At 36.1% G+C, this 20,076-nt stretch overlaps 1 protein-coding gene and 1 long non-coding RNA gene across 3 annotated transcripts; one reads left to right on the top strand and one right to left on the bottom strand.

Annotated features, from left to right (window-relative positions):
* Positions 1-603: 603 nt before the first annotated feature.
* LOC121970202 (ethylene-responsive transcription factor-like protein At4g13040) lies at positions 604-6,216 on the top strand. Its single transcript, XM_042520750.1, has 7 exons — positions 604-672; positions 1,266-1,316; positions 3,475-3,605; positions 4,589-4,673; positions 5,283-5,463; positions 5,544-5,665; positions 5,765-6,216. Exons 2-7 carry the CDS (start codon positions 1,274-1,276, stop codon positions 5,914-5,916), a joined length of 714 nt encoding a protein of 237 aa, XP_042376684.1. The 5' UTR covers positions 604-672; positions 1,266-1,273; the 3' UTR covers positions 5,917-6,216.
* A 4,547-nt stretch (positions 6,217-10,763) lies between these two features.
* On the bottom strand, positions 10,764-19,101 carry LOC121970201. 2 transcript variants are annotated; one of them, XR_006108870.1, is made up of 8 exons: positions 18,963-19,101; positions 18,628-18,835; positions 17,564-17,761; positions 15,403-15,440; positions 14,806-15,256; positions 11,427-11,884; positions 11,203-11,277; positions 10,764-11,033 (listed from the first exon to the last, which is right to left on the bottom strand). It is a non-coding gene; the product is annotated as an uncharacterized LOC121970201 (long non-coding RNA). The 2 variants fall into 2 exon arrangements; XR_006108869.1 differs by having other exon boundaries at positions 14,806-15,440.
* Between the last annotated feature and the right edge of the window lie 975 nt (positions 19,102-20,076).

Raw genomic sequence — 20,076 nt, 5'->3', positions numbered from 1 at the left:
CAAGACTAAAAATATAATTTTCTCCCCTAGTCCCGACCCTCAAGTCCAACTCTTGATTGAACTGATCAATCCGATCAGAGCATGAAGTCTTGAATCGGTGCCTCATGGTTCAGTCCCCATTGCGGAGCAGGCTAAGGTTACGATGTGCAGGCGGACAGAGAAGAATTCGTCGGGCAGGCCGGACGTTATCCTCGCGCCCGTCCAATCTCTACCGATTATTTTATTTTAAAAAAAAAAAATACATGAAAATGATTTTTTAATTTATTTTTCTCTCGCTATAATAAATCCAACTACCGCTACCTCGTCGGTGGGACTGGCTGCCGCCTAGTCTTGTTACCCCTTCCCTCCGTCAACCAAACCTAAGTTCTTTCGAAATTCCCAAACTGCCCCTACGGGATCCAATCTTTCCTCGCTTCCTTGTCGGATTTACACGCAAAGCCTGAGGGTGATTAGGTCATTTGGGCATAGAAAGGGTGGTGGCGCATAAGGTATACGTTCCGCCATCCCTTCAATGCTCACGCCCCCCACAGACTTGAAGAAGGCGACGTCGAGAGGAGGATCGAAGGAGTCGAAGAAAAGAAAGGTGGTGGAATTGTGCCCCGGCTTCGTCTTCGTCTCCTCAGGGCCTCCTTGAAGTAGCAGCCGCACGGTCGCGACTTACGACCTTCTCAGGTGCCAGCATCACCGCGGGTTTTGAACTCCTTCAGCCTCTTTCTAGAATTATCTTTTTTTTTTCATTATTTGGTTGTTTTCGATGTTTCCGGATGATTAATTTTGTGCTTGCGCGTGGTATTTCGCGGAGATATTTGGACGCGATTTTGGACCTTTTTGGGTTGTTTTCTGCCTCCGGAATTCGGGGGTGGCCGGTGAGTGGGTGGGTGGATCAAGGGTTTGGGGAATATTATCTTCGAAAGTTCTTGCTGGTTTGGTGATTCGGGTGATTGGTTGGTGAGCTCCTATTGTTACTTTTAACTGTTTGTTTAGAATTAAAGGGGAATACATACTCTTTGAGATTCCACGGGGTGATAAAGATAGGAATTTGATGAGTTTTGGAATCTTGCTTGTTGATTTCGTGGTGCTGATGGAGATTGGGGCATTGGGGGCTGGTAATCCTTCACAAATCGAGAAGGTTCGAATGTTCGTTTTGCATGGTTGCCGAAGAAGGCACGCGAGTCTTGTTTCAAGTTGGCGTGGCTTAGTTTGTTTCGGATTGCTTCATCATTACTATTCCTTTCGTAATAATGTTCTTCTTCTGTGTCATGCAGCAGCAGTCATGGTTAGCATCAGGCGAAGAAGATATTTAGGGATCTGTTCTGGTACTTCTCTTTAGTCTTTGCTCCAACTCTCTTAGATTTTTTACTTCATAACTATTTTTTTTGTTTCTTTTTATTTGGGAATATGACGTGAGAGATAATTTTCTAATTCAATTACTTTTAATTTAGAGGTTTGTTTATATATATATATATATATATATATAAAGAGAGAGAGATGATATCTTGCACACCCGACGTGGCACTGACGTGGCCAAAGTCCAATTTTTTTCATCTACATGAAACAACTTTTCTCTCTTTCCTCTTAAATTAAAATAAAATGTTCTCTTCTCTTTGATTGCATGCAATCACTATGGTGTTGGTTTTTAAAGACCAATACCACAGCTTAAATACACTAGCCACCATTATAAAGACTAGCACCAAGACCACCAAGGTGGTGTTGGTCTTTAAAAACTAACACCATGTGGGTGTTAGGTGCTGGTCTCAAAGACTAACACCAAGGTGTTAGTGGTGTTGGTCTTTAAAAATCATCAGCAGATTAAAAACTAACACCACCTGGTGCCAGGGGCGTAGCCACCTTAAGGAGAGGGGGTGCGATCGCCCCCTCTCACATTTTATTAAAAATTAATAATATATATATATATATATATATATATGGAAGTCCTTATCGTCACTTTGAGTAGTTGATTCATCACCATTCAATGTCAAAAACTGAAATTGATCACATATTTGGAAAGTTCATGACCTAAGTTATCCATTGGTACCACTTATACGAGGAAATATCATGATTTGAAATGTTAAGTATTGAATTTTAAAAATAAAATATATAATAATAAATGGATGAACTAAATCGTAGGGCACAAAATAAGGAAGCTAAATTAAAATTGAATAGAGTTTGAACTAAATTCAACGGGTAGATATGGAGATAAGAATTATGTTGGTTCAAATTAGAATTGATTTGAAGTTGAATTATGACCGAACCAAGTTTAATGTTTAAAAGAGTTTGAACGATTTAAAAAGAATTAGGATATCTTTGACGAAACCTTTGATTTTTTTTTCTCTCCCTCTTCTCCCTCTTCCCCCTATGCATGTTACATCCTAACGTTAGCCACCCGTGATTTACCTCCTTCGTGTTGGCCCTAGGACGGGTTGGCGGGGGCGCTGGGGGCGAGCGTATTCGCCTTTTTGCCACAATGTTACATCCTAACGTACCGTATGCCACCCCTTCGCCCATTCCTCTCTTTTATTTTTTTTCTTCCTCTTCTTCCTCATTTGCTTCTTCTCCTCTTCTCCAATGTTAGTAAACCTATAATTTTTTCCTCTCCTCTTCTAAAGCACATGAGCTTTTTTCTTCTCCTTTCTCTTCTCCAGCAAGCAAGAAATACAACACCAGTTGCTGCCCTCTTCTAACAACAAGATTAAGCAGCCATCAACCCCTCTATCTTCTTCCTCTTCTAGTATTTTTTAGAATTTTATTGGCACAGCAAAATAGTCATGTTTTGTCTTAACTTGCTCTCTTTGTGTTATTGCCAAGCTCACCGAAACTAGTCAAGGTTGCTAACGAAGAAAGGAAAGTTCTCCTTTTTTTTTTACTTCTTCCTCTCTATTTTATCTTCTCTATTTTTCTCAAAAGCAATGATCTTCCAAGAGTTGTAAGTAATACCTTTCTCATTTCATGAATTTTTGAAAATTGCCCCTCCTAATAAAAAATCCTGGCTACGCCGCTGCCTGGTGCTAGTGCTGGTGCTATGCTGACCAACACTAAGGTGGTGCTAGTGCTGCAACACCAAGGTGGTGTTGGTCTTTAAAAACCAGTATCAGGTTAAAAATCAGCACCAGGTGATGTTGGTGCTAAGATGTTACAGACCAGCACCAAAGGTGAGCACCAGGTTAAAACCAGCACCACCTTGTCTTTAAAGACCAGCACCACAACGGTGGCTAGTGTATTTAAGTTGTGGTGAAAACCAGCACCACATTGATTGTTGCATGCAATCAAAAGAAAGTGAAGAGAGAATTTTATTTTAATTTAAGAGGAAAGTACTCATGTAGATGAGAGAGGAAGCCACGTCAGATCACCCACAGTCTCTCACCTAAGGGTGTGCAGGCTAATATTTTCGTGTGTGTCTATATATATATATATAGTTTTGGTCTCTATGTTTGAGCTTGTAACTATATAGCTTAGCGTTCTAATGTGAATTTTCAGGAAAAGGTTCCTCGCCTGTGGTAGTTCCTAAACACATTGAGATACCGACTGCTGATGAAAATTCCAGTCAACATGTTAAGACAATGGCTGTACATTCGGTGCCTTCAGTGGAGACAAGTCTTCAAAATCTGGTATAAATTTATTCCAGGATCCCATTTTATGAGTCATCTAATTTTTTAACTTTGTGTTTCCTGAATGAAAGATCTATGAGTTGTTATTAGGCATCTACCAAAGAAACAGACTCTGTTTGTGATCTGTGATTTCAGTTAAGCAATCAGAAGCATTTTGTGTTCTTTGTCCGTTTCAACATCTTCGTATTTCATTCCATCAGTTTGAAGTTATTGATTGATACTCTGTTTCTTAATAACGGGAGCAAGTAATGATTTCTGATACTGATGGCCATTAAGCATACCTAAATACATTGTTAGCTTACTGAATTTTGCAGTCCTTTTGGAAGACAACTTTATCACATATGTTAACTAGACATATTCACGCAATAAACTTTGGGAGATATGTACACATTGGTGTTAATATGCTGTCCAATGAAACTATTTCAAAGATTTACAAATAAGAAAATTATATCAAGAACGTTTTTGTAAACTCTTAAAACAAAGAGTTTTTAAACTTAGCTTATAATGGTAATGGTGGTTAGTATGCTTAGCCTTTATTCAGTTGGTTCTTATTGACAGTAGTTCACACTTCCCTATTGCAATGGGGCTTGATGGCTTGATATGACCAAATTCATATAAAATGTGATAACACTTATAGAGACCAATATATTATTGCACATTGATGTTTCTTCTATTTGGCATTGCATATCTTTTGGTCAAGCAAAGTTTCTGATTTTAATTATTTTTTTAAGCATAAACCTTCAGCACACCATTTTGTACTTTTTAGGACATTGGATTCAGAAGACAATTAACTCTACTAGTGAATTAATGACTTTTTCTTTTGTTATCTATGAGTTTGGATCAATAGGTTCCCTTCTGGCACAATACTTATTTCAATTATTCCAGTAGCTTATTCTTGGCACTTGTTAGAGACCTATTATAACATTGTTAACTATAAATAATTTTGTGAATGATTTATATTAAAAAAATGTGTTGTTCCTCAGGTAAGCAAGTCTGAAATATATACTCGATCCATGGATGAATCTTCCATGATTATGTCAAAAGAAGAGCCAAATCCATATTACCCAGGTTTGTAGTTTCCAAGTGCATCTTTACACCTAAATGCTTCTAAACCTTTTAAACATGAGAACTTATGAATAACGTGAAACTGCGTTAAGGTTTAGTTGCTAAAAAAAGAACTGACTTTGATTGAGAAACTAAACATAATCTGGCGTGTGCAATACGTCAATGCAAAGCCAATAATTATGTACAAAGAAACTAAACAACTAAAAGGAATCATTCATTTTGTCTTTGAGATTGTGTGAGTTTGCTTTGTCTTCTGGAATTACCACAAAAGATTTAAAAAAATACTAATATTCATGAATAATTAGGTGTAGCTCTAATACATGATCGAATGAGAGAATATATTGAGATGTGCATATTCAAATGCAATGAGTAAGTTATATAGTTAGAAGTGTTAAATTTATTAGAGTGAAAGTTATAACAGGTAGAGGAATAGGGAAAAAAAAAGTTTAGTGACTGTAGTAAATTTGATTTAATATATTTGAACATGGCTAGTGGTATTGTCCTGTATAGAGAAAAGTAGAGGGATAAAAGTCAGCCAAATACAAATGAATGTGATAAGTATAGCTTGGCGATGATCGATTTTAAATCCCTTTCTTTTGCTTCTGTTTGCAGGTAAAGATATAAAACATGGAAAGCGACATAGGAGGAAACACAATGACAATCAGGAACCGTGCATGATGAGGGGGGTTTATTTCAAAAATATGAAATGGCAGGCAGCAATAAAGGTCGATAAGAAACAAATACACTTGGGGACTGTTGGATCTCAAGAAGAAGCTGCCCGACTATACGACAGGTATTGTGTTCTTGGATGCATGCCTGCCTGTTGACACATTATCGACATTGTTTTGTTAATGCATTCATCCCTCCCCACAGAGCAGCCTTTATGTGTGGGAGAGAACCCAATTTTGAGCTGTTGGCAGAGGAGAAACAAGAACTGAGGCAATACAACTGGGAAGAGTTCTTGACAATGACGCGCAGTGCGATCAATAACAAGAGTAATGAAGCTCCCGTTTTTCTCTCAATACCATGTCATGCCGACGAGAACCTTCCATGCCCATTCTCATTGTTTTTTTCTTCTTTTTTTTTTCCAATAGAGAACCAGAGGAGGCTTAGTCCAGGAAAGCGAAAGAAGCCGTCAGAGGCTCAGATTTCCAGCAGCAGCAACTGGGAACAGGAAGGAGGCAGTCACGATTCATCAATGTCGGACGATAATGAAGATATTGATGCCAATGTATCTGTCTTGTGACCCTAGAGAAGCATGGAGTTTAGGGTATACGGCTCTCATACATTTATTTATTGAGGCTAATTTAGACATGTGCATAGTTCCATCATCTCTTAGATTTGTCTCTGATTAATTTGATCCATGTAAAGTCCTAAATAAGTAGGGCGAGTTAGAATTGGATAAAAAGGCTCTTACTCGTGCTTTCCTCATTCACTTAGCGTTTTCAAGTTGCAGCATAAATATTCTTCTTGATTGCTGTCCAATGTTACTCTTCTGGGATGTTTAAGACTATCGTAATACTCTCTCTTTCCATTCTTTGAAAAACTTGGATGATACTTGTTCATTAGAGTGGTCGAATGGTTTGGTCGAACCGCCTTCAAATTGAAAATGCATATCTTACGGAAGTATTCATTCTCTGTAGAATTTGTGGAGGATTCTTTGGACTGGATGAATTGAATTGCCTTCAAATTGAAATGCGTATCTTACGGAAGTATTCATTCTCTGTAGAATTTGTGGAGGATTCTTTGGACTGGATGAATTGAATTGCTCAATAGATCATTTGATTGAGATCAAAAGTTGTGTAGATCGTGTGACAAGAAAAACAGAAAGGCTTGTCCAAGCTCAAATTACAATATAAAGATAATGATCTTTTTATGAAAAATGTCCAATAAATTGAACAAAACTAAACTATATTTTTATTTGAGCACTCCAATAGTACCCTACTTTAATTTTTTCTTAAAAAAACACCCTAATTCACTGTTCAACCATGTACAAGTATCTAATTGCACTCCAATAGTATTTAGTACTAGTTGCATTATTGTCTCTCATCTAAATCCTAAAATGGTCATACCCATTATATAATATAATGTAGCAATTAGAATTTCATAATTGCTACAACACATACTTAATCTATTCAAAAATATTCATACTATAATAACTATGATTTCACAACTATAATAATATAGATTCAACTTGTTCATTTACCATTCACGTTATAACAATTATAAAACCATAAATGTTACAATGTAACTTCAACTTGCTCATTTAACATTCACGTTGTAACAGCTGCACTTTTATAATTACTCCAATACATCCAACCTATTTAAAATTTAGACAAAAAATTTAAACAAAAGATAATAATATAAACAATACTAAACAATATTAGAAGATAACTATACACAATTTTAAAAAAAAATATAAAGTCGCCACATTAATGATCACCCATTACCATTAAGAGGAAGGTAAAAGGATGAAGTCCAAATGGTAAGTTCCACAGAGGCGGTGAAATCCTCTATTGAATTTTAACATCCAACCATTATAACTTTATCTCAAACACTCACCACTGAATTATACCCCGCCCATGATGATCGGTCATAGCCAGTCCCAAGCTCGGATAAAGGAGGAGGGTTGCGTTAGGTTGCCAACCAGCGTCAAACTATGCCAAATATTCAATGAATGAATCCATTAAACTATTGTGCTAATGCTAGGTTGTTCCTCGGAAGGAACGTGTTGCAGGGTCCGACTGTAACATCTCGACAAGGACCGCTACATCTCCAGAACTCGGGTGTAGTGATAAATATGCAAGAGTTCGCGTTACAGGGTCCGACTGTAACGTCTCAGCAAGGACCACTACATCTCCATGAGAACTTGGGTGTAGTGTTAAATAGACAAAAGTTCTCACACCATAAGTTAGATAAAACAAATATGATAGGAAAACTAATAATCTAATATTTGGAACATGAAATATAGGAGCTCTCACTGGTAAATCAATGGAGGTAGTAGATATGATGATTATGAGAGAAATTAGTATTTTGTGTGTACAAGAGACAAAATGGATAGGTGAGAAGGCAAAAATGATAGAGAACTCGGGTTTTAAGTTATGGTACACTGGAAAAAGTAAAGCAAGAAATGGAATGGGTATCATTGTAGATAATTTGTTAAAGGATGAAGTTGTAAGAATAATTAGAAAAAAGGATAGAATTATAGCTCTTAAGATAATAGTGGCGAAAGAAATTATGAACATAATTAGCGTATATGCACCACAAGTAGGATTAGATGAAGCTACCAAATCAAGGTTTTGGGAGGACTTAGATGAAATATTACAAAATATTTCACCAAATGAAATGATTTTAATAGGAGGTGATCTAAATGGACATGTCGGAGTGAAAAATGAAGAATATGAGAGAGTACATAAGAGTTATGGGTTTGGAACGAGGAATGAGGAAGGGAAAACTATATTAGATTTTGCGATAACATATGACCTTATATTAGCTAATATGTTTTTTAAGAAAAGCGAAAAACACTTAGTCACATTCAAAAGTGGGAATAATAAATCGCAAATTGACTTTCTTATGGTTAGGAAGAAAGATAGAAAGATTTGTAAAGATTGCAAAGTCATCCCTGGAGAAAACTTAACTACCCAACATAGGATAGTAGTGTTGAATATACGCCTCAAACATAGTATTAATAAAAAGAAAATATATACAATTCCTAGAATTAAGTGGTGGAAGTTAAAGGATGGGAAACAAAATATATTTAAGGAGAAGGTAGAAGTACAAGCATTAGGTTAAATATACGATGACTCTAATGCAATATGAGATAAGATGGTATCAAAGTTGAAAATAGTAGCTAACAGTGTACTCGGCGAGTCAAAGGGGCATGCACCACTAAGTAAAAAATCTTAGTGGTGGAATGAGAAAGTACAAGAGTAAGTGAAGGAAAAACGAATAACTTATAAAGAATTATATATTTGTAAGAACGAGGAAAACTTTAAAAAAATATACAATAGCTAAGAAAGAAGCTAAGAAAGTAGTGAGTGAAGCAAAAAATGAAACTTTTGAATGGTTATATCGAAAATTGGATACAAAAGAAAGGGAAAGAGACATTTATAGAATAACTAAAGTGAGAGAAAGGAAAACAAAAGATCTTAGCCAAATAAAATATATTAAAGATGAATGTCATAGGGTATTAGTAAATGATGAAGAAATAAAAGAGTGGTGGAAGAGGTATTTTCATCAACTTTTTAATGAAGGTTTAGGTGACCAACTTAACTTAGGTAATTTAATTAGGTCAAATGAGCATATAAATTTTAATTTTTATCGTAGAATTCAAACTTCAGAAGTAAAACAAACTTTAAATGAGATGCACAATGAAAAAGCCATTGGACCAGATGATATTCCGATAGAGGTATGGAAGTGCTTAGGAAAACAAGGTATTGAATGACTTACAAAATTATTTAACATGATATTGAAAACGAAAAGAATGTCTGATCAATGGAGGATAAGTACTCTAGTTCCCTTACATAAGAACAAGTGAGACATACAAAATTGTACAAATTATAGGGGTATTAAACTAATGAGTCATACTATGAAACTTTGAAAAAAAAAATAATAGGAAAAAGATTAAGGAGACCACAGTGACAGAAAATCAATTTGGGTTCATGCCTGGAAGGTCGACAATAGAAGCTATACATCTCCTTAGACAATTAATTGAAAAATATCGGAAGCAAAAACAAAATCTACACACGGTATTCATTGACTTAGAAAAGTTTATAATAGAGTCCAAGAGAAATTATATGGAGAATTTTAGAAAAGAGAGGTGTTAGCGTAACATATATTGAACTAATTAAGGATATGTATGAGGATGAACGACCAGAGCAAAGACTTCAGGCGGAGTAACTGAAGCATTTTCAATAAAGATATGGTTACATCAAGGATCAACCCTAAGTCCTTATCTGTTTACACTAATTTTGGACAAACTCACTACGCACATTCAAGACACAGTACCGTGGTGCATGTTGTTTTCAGATGATATTATTTTTGTAGATGAGACACGTGGAGGAGTAAATGCTAAGCTAGAATCTTGGAGGGAAATACTAGAAGGAAAAGGTTTTTAAGCTTAGTAGATAAAAGACAAAATATATGAAATTTAAGTTTAGCAATATTAGAAGTAATGAAACAATTATTAAGATAAGAAAGGACGAGTTACCCGGAACCGAGAGATTTAAATATTTAGGATCATTTTTACAAGATGATGGAGGAATTGAGAGATTCGTCTTACATAGAATACAAGCAGGATAGGTAAAATTGAAGGGAGCGTCGTGTGTTTTATGTGACCGTAAAATATCTCTTAAACTTAAAGGTAAATTCTATAAAATCGTTGTTAGACCTACTATGTTATATGGAGCTGAATATTAGACTATGACTCGAGCACATGAGCATAAGATGAGAGTTACAGAGATGAGGATGTTAAGGTGAATGTGTGGACAGACGAAGATGGACAAAATAAGCAATGAGAGCATTAGAAAGAAAGTCAAAGTTACATCTATTGAGGACAAACTCCAAGAGCCACGTTTAAGATGGTATGGATATGTATTTAGACGACCAATAAATACTCCAGTTAGGCGATATGAAACTATGATAAACTTGCATATCAAACGAGGAAGAGGAAGACCAAAAAAGACTTGGTTAGCAACAATAAAACAAGATAAAATTTATTTAAATATAGATGATGATATAATAAGAGATAAAACTCAATGGCATAAAAAGATTCATATAGCCGACTCCACCTAGTGAGAAAAAACTTAATTGTTATTGTTGTAAACAATAAAATGAAACGACCTTTTAATAAAATGTCAAAATATAACAACCCTTTTTAAAACAAAAACGCCCTTTTGATTTTAACTAATTAGGTTTTCGCAACCTGATGAAATCATATTATAATATAAATCCAATTGAAACTGAAATGTTGATTTAAATCGGTCAGCAAATTTTATAGTATCGACTTAATATATGTATATAGCATCTGTATTCTTTTAGCTTCGAAAATACATTCTCCATCTTCCCATCACACCCCAACCAAGCTATGGTTAATGGTTCATGAATACTTGGCATCTTCATGTGGGCATTCAAGGGAAATACATTTAAACTCCATCAACTTGGAAAGAGAAGGAGGGAGATAAGAAAGAACAATAAAATTACATATGCATATCTTTTGTCATGTTATACATCCTTTGTGTGATCTTCATTTTTTTTTTTAAATCCTAACGTGAGAAAAAAGATCAGTGGAATACGCACCTAAACGATTTGAAGTCTTCAAAATCTTCATTTGCTTCTAAGGCCAGCAAAAGGATTAGAGTACCCCTACAGATGATATGGTGACTTAATGATTCATGAATACAAAGAACAACGCAAAATTTTAAGGATAAAACTATCAAGAAGCCTCTCACAATGTATCCGATGAAGGATCTAAAATAGCAGTACAGACCTAGGTATATTATCATTGACACATCTACTGCACCATGATGCTTACCAGAAACACAACTGAGCTCACAAATGCCCCTGCTATCAGTAACAAGTAGGTAGCAACCAACCACAGATCTAATTCCTGCAATACAAAATGGAGATGGGAAGACTTGCTAACCAAGTCAATCAACATAGTTTCTCTCAAAAAGGGTTTTATTACTTCTGTCATACTCTACTCCATTTAAAGGCAACGCCAATACTATTTCAATTAAAGAAGCAGAAGAAGTTTACCTTTCAACCATCGCACAGTAAGTTCTCATGCCTTACATTGCATCAACCTTCAGAGTTTGATTAATGGAATTTTTCTCCTACAAGGGAAAGACGAATAGATCATAGAAAGGATCAAGGATGAAGAACTCACTTGGGTTTCCTCCTATGCCGAGACACAACATATCTGCAGCCCTTCAGAGGCTGATCAGGAGTTTTGCTCAGCTGTTTGCTCTGGAGAGGGAGGACGAGGTGGAGATGGAGATTGGGCTCCCAATGGATGTGCAACATGTAAGTCACATTGGCATGGATGTTAAAGGGATTCACACATTGAACAATTGGGTTGGAGATTCTGAGTTGCTGTCCCCCTCAGTCCCAGCTCTGACTGTTGAGGAGAACGACCGTGTGCTGGCCCAAACATCGGATCAAACATCGGATGCAATTGTCCGTAATGGATCACTTGGTCCCTGGTCTTGAGGCATCTGTATAACTTTCATGTTACATAATTGCATCCAAGAAATGTTTGGCCAATATTTGAGATATTCATGTCCATGTTCATGAAATGCAACAATGGAATGCTTTCGGTTTTTTTTTTTTCTATTTATGTTTTTGTTGAAAGACTAAACTTTTGGAGAAACTATGGCTTGTCCAAAAGTTATTTTACCATTGATAGTCTCATTTTATTTAGCCCTTTCACGACATCAATAAGGTAGAGCACTCTGCAATAAAATTCAAATTATAGTATTGTTTGTTCGACAACAAAAACATGAAAAGAAAAGGATTCTATGTGATTGCATAAAATTTTATGTTGCCTGTGTTGATTGTGCCATTGAGTATAATGACATGTCTAACACTCAAGGCTCCTCAATGTGCATTATTTTTTTTATTTTTTCTAAACTTCTAATTCAATGGATTATTAATGGCAATAGTATTATTTTATAAGTAAATAGATTAAGTAGAAGAAAATCATCTTCACCTAAATTGGAATAAAAATGAACAAAACTATTTTTCTCATCAAAATCTAAATTAGAAAGAATTAAATAAAGAAAATTCAGAGTGGATTTATATTTTATCCCATATTTTTCTATTATATTTTACGATAAAAAATATCACAAATCTAAATCCTAAATTTATCTAATAAATAAATTTTGTTTTAATACAATTGTTATATGGCAAGTGTGTATTTTATCATCATGCTTGAGGCCTTAATTTCTTATCCAATTTGAATCTATACTAGCATTCTTTAGTACATGTGAAAAAGTATTGAGTGTCAATATTATATTACAATTAAATTTAATTTGAATGGACTTATCTATTTCTATTATGAGTAAATAAACTAATTGAAAGAGAAATAAAGAAACAAAACTCTATTTTATATTACAATTAAATTTAATTTTAATGGACTTTCTATTATTTGTATAAGTAAATAAACAAATTGAAAGAGCATTAAAGAAACAAAACTCATCTGAACTGTGAATTGATATTCACTTTTGATACATGTCAAAGCATGACATAAAATCATGCTTTAAGTCTTTAAACCCAGGTATGTGAAATGATGCATTAATCTTTTATCCTAGGTATGTAGTTTCCTATTAAAATTTTTACATTTTCAATTTTTGTAAAAAAACCACACGGCAAATTAAGTTGAATCTAACCAATATCAACAACCTTCGATTTCAAAGTTGTTTCTCTTGGATATATGTAAATGGAAAAGAGATGGAAGAGGCATGAAGCTTCATTCCCACATTGAGAGTTTCAAGATATATTAGTTGGTTTATATTGATTTATATGCATTGATGAGGTCAATAAATACATAGGGAGAGACTCTCTCTCACGCGTGGAGTGCAAATCCATGGCCCAAATTTGCACTGAACCAAGTTGACTTGTGTGCGGGCATAACCTGCGCGCGCCGAATGTCGGACCGGTCGGGGCAAAATTTGTCCAAGTGAAACAACCAATCATTTTGCCATGTGGATTCTTTTTACTGCTCAAGAAGGTAACAGAAACATTAACCATTATTAATGGCAATTTCGTAACATCCCGGATAGTAATGGTCGGCCATTGATAGTCGTCGGCTATCGTTATTCCCTGGGTATTGAATGGCCATTGCTCGCCATTCAATGCCGGTAAGGGGATGGTGCTCCTATATAAAGGGAGGTTGTGGTCTTGAGCAACACACAGAATGAAGCAGTAACTCTCCACTTCTATTTCCCTCCTCCTCTGTAGTGCAACTCCTGCTCGGCGAAGCGCCCTTGATAGCAATTGAGTACCACACAGTTCACCGTGACCACCAATGCTTGGTGAGGATCACGGTTAACCGTTGTATCATGGGAAATAGACGACCCGAGTAAACCTCGAAGCACAACCGAAGGTGGGGTGAATCTATTTCAAGAAAACTGCGACCCTTGCGGGCCTCGGTCCATTCGCCCACTCGGCTTGTTCTATCGCTCGGGCTGCACTGTTGACGAACTGCTCTTCTCGGTTAGCCGATCTGCCCGGTCGGTCACCTATCCTGCTCAACTAGTGTACTCTACTCGCTTGGCTGCCTGCTCGGTTGTTCGGCCGCTTGCTCGGTCATTCGGCCTCTCTGCTCGTCCATTCGGTTGCTCTACTATTTTGCCCGACCGGCCAAATACTCGCTCGGCCGCTCGCTCGGCCTCTTCACTCGCTCGGTCGCTATGCCCACTCGACCATTCTTCATTCGGCTGCTATGCTTGGTCGGTCACTCGATCTAATCGGTGACTCGACCACAGCCCTGCCGCTCGGCCGATCTATCCAGTCAGCCACTCTTCCGGTCGGCCACTCTACTGTTTGTCCACGCAACCCTTTACTCTGCCCGATCGCTCTGCTCCACTCATCTAGAGACTTGGTGTTCCACAATCTCGACTTGTCAGCTACTCAGGACATAGGCCACTCGGTATATTTATCCACTTGCCTGCTCGACACTCATCCGCTTGGACTCGCGTGCACGGCTTCTCGTCCTTACGGACTCAGTCGCTCGAACTTTGCTGCTCGGACGCCTGCTTGCTCAGCCACTCCGCGGTAAGCACTTGGCAAAAACCAGCCCCTGTTGGTAGCCTGAGATTTCTGCTCAGGTCATCTTGACAAATAAGTGAATTTAATTCGATGTATTTAAATTCTGCTAATTCCCAAAATCTCCGACAGATAGATTGTCGAACAGTTTCATATTCTGGTAAGCAGGTAGAACAAGACTAATAAATTTCATTTGTGCATAGCTCAACATTTAAAATCACACTTTAAACAACATTTTGGATCAATTGTTAGACCAAACAACTTAATGATTCAATACTTTTTTGCTGGACGAGATGTCAAAAGTGATCAAATCCATATGAAAATATTCATAAGTGAACAAAAGCAATGAATAGGTAATGAGATTTCTAACCTTATTTTTCCCTCGTCAAGCTTGTAGTTAAGCCCCCAAAAGCATAATAGAAATTGACAGACGTCTTTGGCCTGCCCTATTTAGATTGTAAACCCAGAAAATCATAATGAAATATCATGGATTTGAGCTTCAGTAATAGGTCGTGCATTTTAGAAATATCAGGTTTGTCCATCTTTTCTGGTTGTTTCCTGCTAAGTAGCACATCCATCTTTTCTGGTTTGTCCCAAGCTGCTTGAAGTTGCTCATGTGGAGGACTCATGACTGCTTAATCATTATTTCTCTCTACATAGATGTTCATGCTTTACCTATCTCTGAGAATTCAGATCTTGATTTGATAGATTATACATTGCATAGTTCTCACAGCTACCTACTGATCAAACCTGCTCCTCAGCTCCTTCTTTCTGTTGCTTCAGAGTTTGTCTCTAAGTAACAGCAATCATCTTGGTGGAAACTGGTGGAAACATCCATTGGGATGCCGCAAGATGACATAATTTGGGTTAGTCTTTCCATCTATCATGGTTATTAGTCTTGATAGAACAATGACAATTAGTATGTTTCCTTCGTAATGAAGGTTAGCACTATAGAGATACAGGATACCTTGGGGGCCCATCAGTAAACCTCACTAATAGTTCAATCTGCAAAAGTTAAAAGAACACCTCATGACTTTTTTAAAAAATAAAAGGTTTCGCCAAAACTAATCATGTTTTCACTATTTACTTACAAGAAGAAGCACAATAAGTTGGTATTATTTTATCAATGATAAGTATTAATTTCTGAATTTACTGTCCACAGACCACGTTCCAATTTTCTTTGCTACTAGATCACTTGCATCATTCAGTCTTTATCATGTAAATTCGAAGAAGACTAGTACAATAAAAGAAAATATTCTATCTCAAAAGGTTGATTACTTTAACAGTTGACTCATTCTTTTTCTTATGAATGGAAGAGTAGGAAGTATGCATCTGAGGATTTGAGGTGGTCTCATCTTATGTGAGAAGGATAAAGCACATAAAACCATAGTTGTCGAGATTAACCTATAGCAATATGGATCACCTAAGTTGAATCAAGTTAATCAATATCGATAAATTAACTGAAAATGAGTTACATTCTGGAAGGAAATAGGTGGAGATAAACAAATTTAAGCCAAGCTGAAAGTGAAAACAACCAAAATTGATTGAACGTCGACCAAAATAGATGGATTTGGCTCGGAGATCTAGTGAACTTTCGCCAATCCCAACTGTCCGAGAGGGAGAGAGACAAATCTAACTTAAATATTTCAACCTAGCAACCACTCAAGATTGTCATAAGACCAGGAGTGCATGAATAGCCAACTAAGACCAAGCACCTAACCTATCTCTCTTGCTTAGTGTGAATGTGAAAACTTACTATCAGATTGTGATAGAAATTCAATAACCATAATTTGGATGCAACTTAGATAACACCTAAACCCCCATAATATGAAATATTAAATAACAATTTAATTTTACTAAATAATATTTAACCACATATATATCATTGATATATGATTTTATTATTCACATCTTGATTTTATTATTTATTATAATGCATTTTAATTTAATCTTCCATATTAATAAATGTGATTATTATTTATTAACAATCTAACATTCTAAAATAGGAATTTCTCAAATAATAACAATATGATATTATTAACCTTACAATGATAATAATATGCAATTACTAATATTGTGATACTATATTATGTATTGCTATCTAACTTTATTAGTTCTATTATTTATAATATATGCTCTAAAATTTATGATATTTGATTAAATATAAGGTACATCCATTGAAGATCATTGTTTATCTGGTATAAGAAACTATTTTATTTATTAATTTTTATCTTTTTCTTAACAATTCCAATTTCATCAACATTACCAATCAAATATAAATGATATTTAGATGTTTGACCATTAGATCCCAATAATGATATGATTTTGACGATCTATATATAAAATTAAAATAATAAAGGACAATGCCTCGGGGAAATGGTGTCGTGGTCAGACCCTCCAACAATAGACCAAGCATTTGGAGTTTGAGACTCTGTTGCGGCGCATTTTGGGAGATATTTCCTTCGAATGGATAGCGAGCTCGAGAACGTTGGCTATTAGGATGAGCCTCCATGAGCACTTTCTGATTTACCTAGTGGTCGGTAAGAAACTTCTATAGGGCCGAGTCGGTCACCCAGGATTAGTCGGGCCGAAGGCTTGGATACTTTTAGTATCAACTAAAATAATAATAATAATAAAGGACAAATGTTGAAGAAAAAACTTGTTGCTTAAGTGAGCACGGTATAAGTACACTTAGTCTAGTTTGTTACTCTTGGAAAAATTAAATTTAATTTAGCACTGGTTCAAACCAGAAATAAAGCCATCTTTTATCTGGTCATGAATAAAGTCATAGTTTTAACAAACCAGATTGGTTATCTACTTATCTCCACATTTTACAACTTAAAATTTATCACATAGGAAATAAGAAAGATTGATGCCACAATACACCCAAAAATATATGTCAGTATAAAACGAACAGAGGCATATATCTGTTCTATTTCCTGCTGTAAAATTGAATCATTAACATGGTAGAACCAAAAGGTTAGCATATAACACAAGGAAGAGCTCTTATCAGTCTAGAATGTCTAATATAAAAGGAAAATTAAAAAACCTCCTAGATCAAGAAAAAGTTACACGAACTAGATGGTCCACAATAAGTTTCTTAAGCTTAATAAACTGTCAGAATATACCTAATTTCCTCAAGTTCCTTGACCCTTTCACTTCTGCCTTAAGATAAATCAGCAACAATGAATGTACCATGATTTTCTTTCCAAAACACAGCAAACCAACTGCGAACTCATACTTTCCAAATCAACTGATTTTCTTTCCAAAGCATAATTTTTTTTGTCAACTACTTAATGCACTGATCAGGCACTTCAATCCCTGCACTGTATAACAATAAGAAGAACCAACTGCATACAACTGCTTTCCAACTTAAATCACTGCTAAAAGACAAATAAATGTAAAAAGTTCGTAATTGCTTTATTAGGTAGGAAAATATTAGATAATTTATGCTTGAATCAAGAATGGAAGATCAAGCAAATTAAACATGCTTCCTTAAAATTCACAAGTTGGGACCTTACTGTTGCTAATACAAACTATTTGACTCCATAAATACTGCAGAACTCGTACAAACATTACAAAATGCAGCACTTAATCAAAGTTGGTGGATGCGTATTATTTACCACATGTCTAGAGTACATAACATCATAACAATAGTACTGATGGTTTATCCACCTTGGACGCTTAGGAGCAAAGATTAAACTTGTATATAAAATCATTATATTTGTTTGTTTTCTTCCTATAAGAGAAATATATAAGGCAAGACAGTTGTTAATAAAAAAATTTGAAATTCTGTGAAGAATCACTAGCGAACTGCATCAAGAAATTGAACTTCAGGAAGCTAAGTTATCTAAGTATAAATTCACAAATTCATAGGTTCTCCAGGAAATAAATAGGCAATTCTATGAAGAAAATTACTTAACTATAACACCATTTGACAAGCATTGTGCTAAACAAAGTAATTGAAAGCTTAAACAGTCAAATTGGAAACAAATATTACATGTGTTTGCATAACATTTCTAAAGAACAAACCAACGAAGCAGCGAGCTCTCAGCTTGGTCTAGGTTATAATCATGCTCCGGGTTTACGCAAACCAACCCCAATGATAAAGAATATAGACACGATCCAAAAAAAAAACCTCTAAGGAGAAGCCAAGCATCAAAGGTCGAAGCCAAGCAACAAAGAGACAAACCTGGAGCCTGGGCCAAGAAGATGGTCGATCACGCAAGAAGGCAAGCCGCCCAGTTGACAACGAGAAAGAGCACGCTGGTACACACAGCCATGGCGGCGGCCATGATCATGGACCGGCGTGCTCTCTCTCGTTGTCAAATAAGCATATCTGCCAACAGCAGAAAACGCACGATCCATTATTGCAGTCCGCAGAAATCGTCATATCAGTACTAAGATCAAACACCGAAAAAAAAGGACATCGATCAATAACAACAACAAAAAGAAAAGAAAAAGGAAAAAAAAAAAACCTAAGTTAGCCTAGAGCGGATGATGGCATTACTATCAACAATACTTGACCTCCAAACCCACTTCCAAAGCCTGGAACCACGAGGCATCCATCGCCGAAGATGAGATCAAACCCTAAAGCGAAGGAGGAAGAAAAGCTGAAGCGCGAGCGAAGAATATGGACCGAGAAAAGAGAGGACGACGGCGAGTGGAATCACTTCGCCGTCCTTTTATTCATACCAGGGACGGGATGTGCTACGGAGACGGTAAATATAAACATTTTCAAATAATCAACGGCAATTTACCATAGACCCATCTGAATTTACCCAACAGCGTACTTGTACTTTAATAATTATCAAGGACATACTAATTTATTTGATATTCTCATTCTAATCAATATCTCTTTCCTCCTCCCTCCACTACCTCCCTCTCACGCTCTCATAAATATATTTAAAATTCTTAAGACATTAAAAAAAAAAAAATCATATAACCTAAAATTAATATAATCAGAATTCTCTATATCAATCATTGAAATCTAATGATTAATTTAGGGAGTTCCGATTATATTTATTTAAAATCTTATAGATTTTTAAAATTATAAAAAATTCATACCAGTACTATCCGGATTTCTGAACAATAGTCAAGGTATTGATTCCTTAAGAGGTCCTTTATAGGTAAGACATATTGGAAGAAAATTGATTAAAAATTAAGAGACAAAATAGAATAACCTATCTCTTGCTCTCTCTTTTTCAACTACCCAAAACAATCCATAATTACCTCAAGCCAACCTCCTGAGCACCTCAACTCATCCACAAGTCTCAAAACAATCCAAACAAAGACTAGTTTTAGAAAGCCACTCAAACACTGAGTCTGAAAACACCCTTACATCATAACTCCATAAGGGGCATACACCCTTATAAATCTTTTTTAAAAAATAAAAAATTGGTATGAGAACTGATCCGGTGATAAGGACGGGGATCCTCATTGGCGAAAGGTCAACGACATGTGGAGGTCAAAGGTCAAGAGATTCAACCCTGAGATCGGCCGACCGACCGACCTAATGAAGCGGGCTGACCGACCGAGCGATGCAGACCGACCGGCCATGAATCTCTCGAACCGAAGGAAGACAATCCGACTGGGGGTCGGGTTTCCGATGCTCAAGGTAAAAAGTTTCAAGTCCCGAGTG

Source organism: Zingiber officinale, chromosome 4A (genome assembly GCF_018446385.1).
Source record: "Zingiber officinale cultivar Zhangliang chromosome 4A, Zo_v1.1, whole genome shotgun sequence".
Taxonomy (NCBI): domain Eukaryota; kingdom Viridiplantae; phylum Streptophyta; class Magnoliopsida; order Zingiberales; family Zingiberaceae; genus Zingiber; species Zingiber officinale.
Note: the sequence above shows the minus strand (reverse complement) of the source record. Positions and strands in the feature narration are given on the sequence as shown.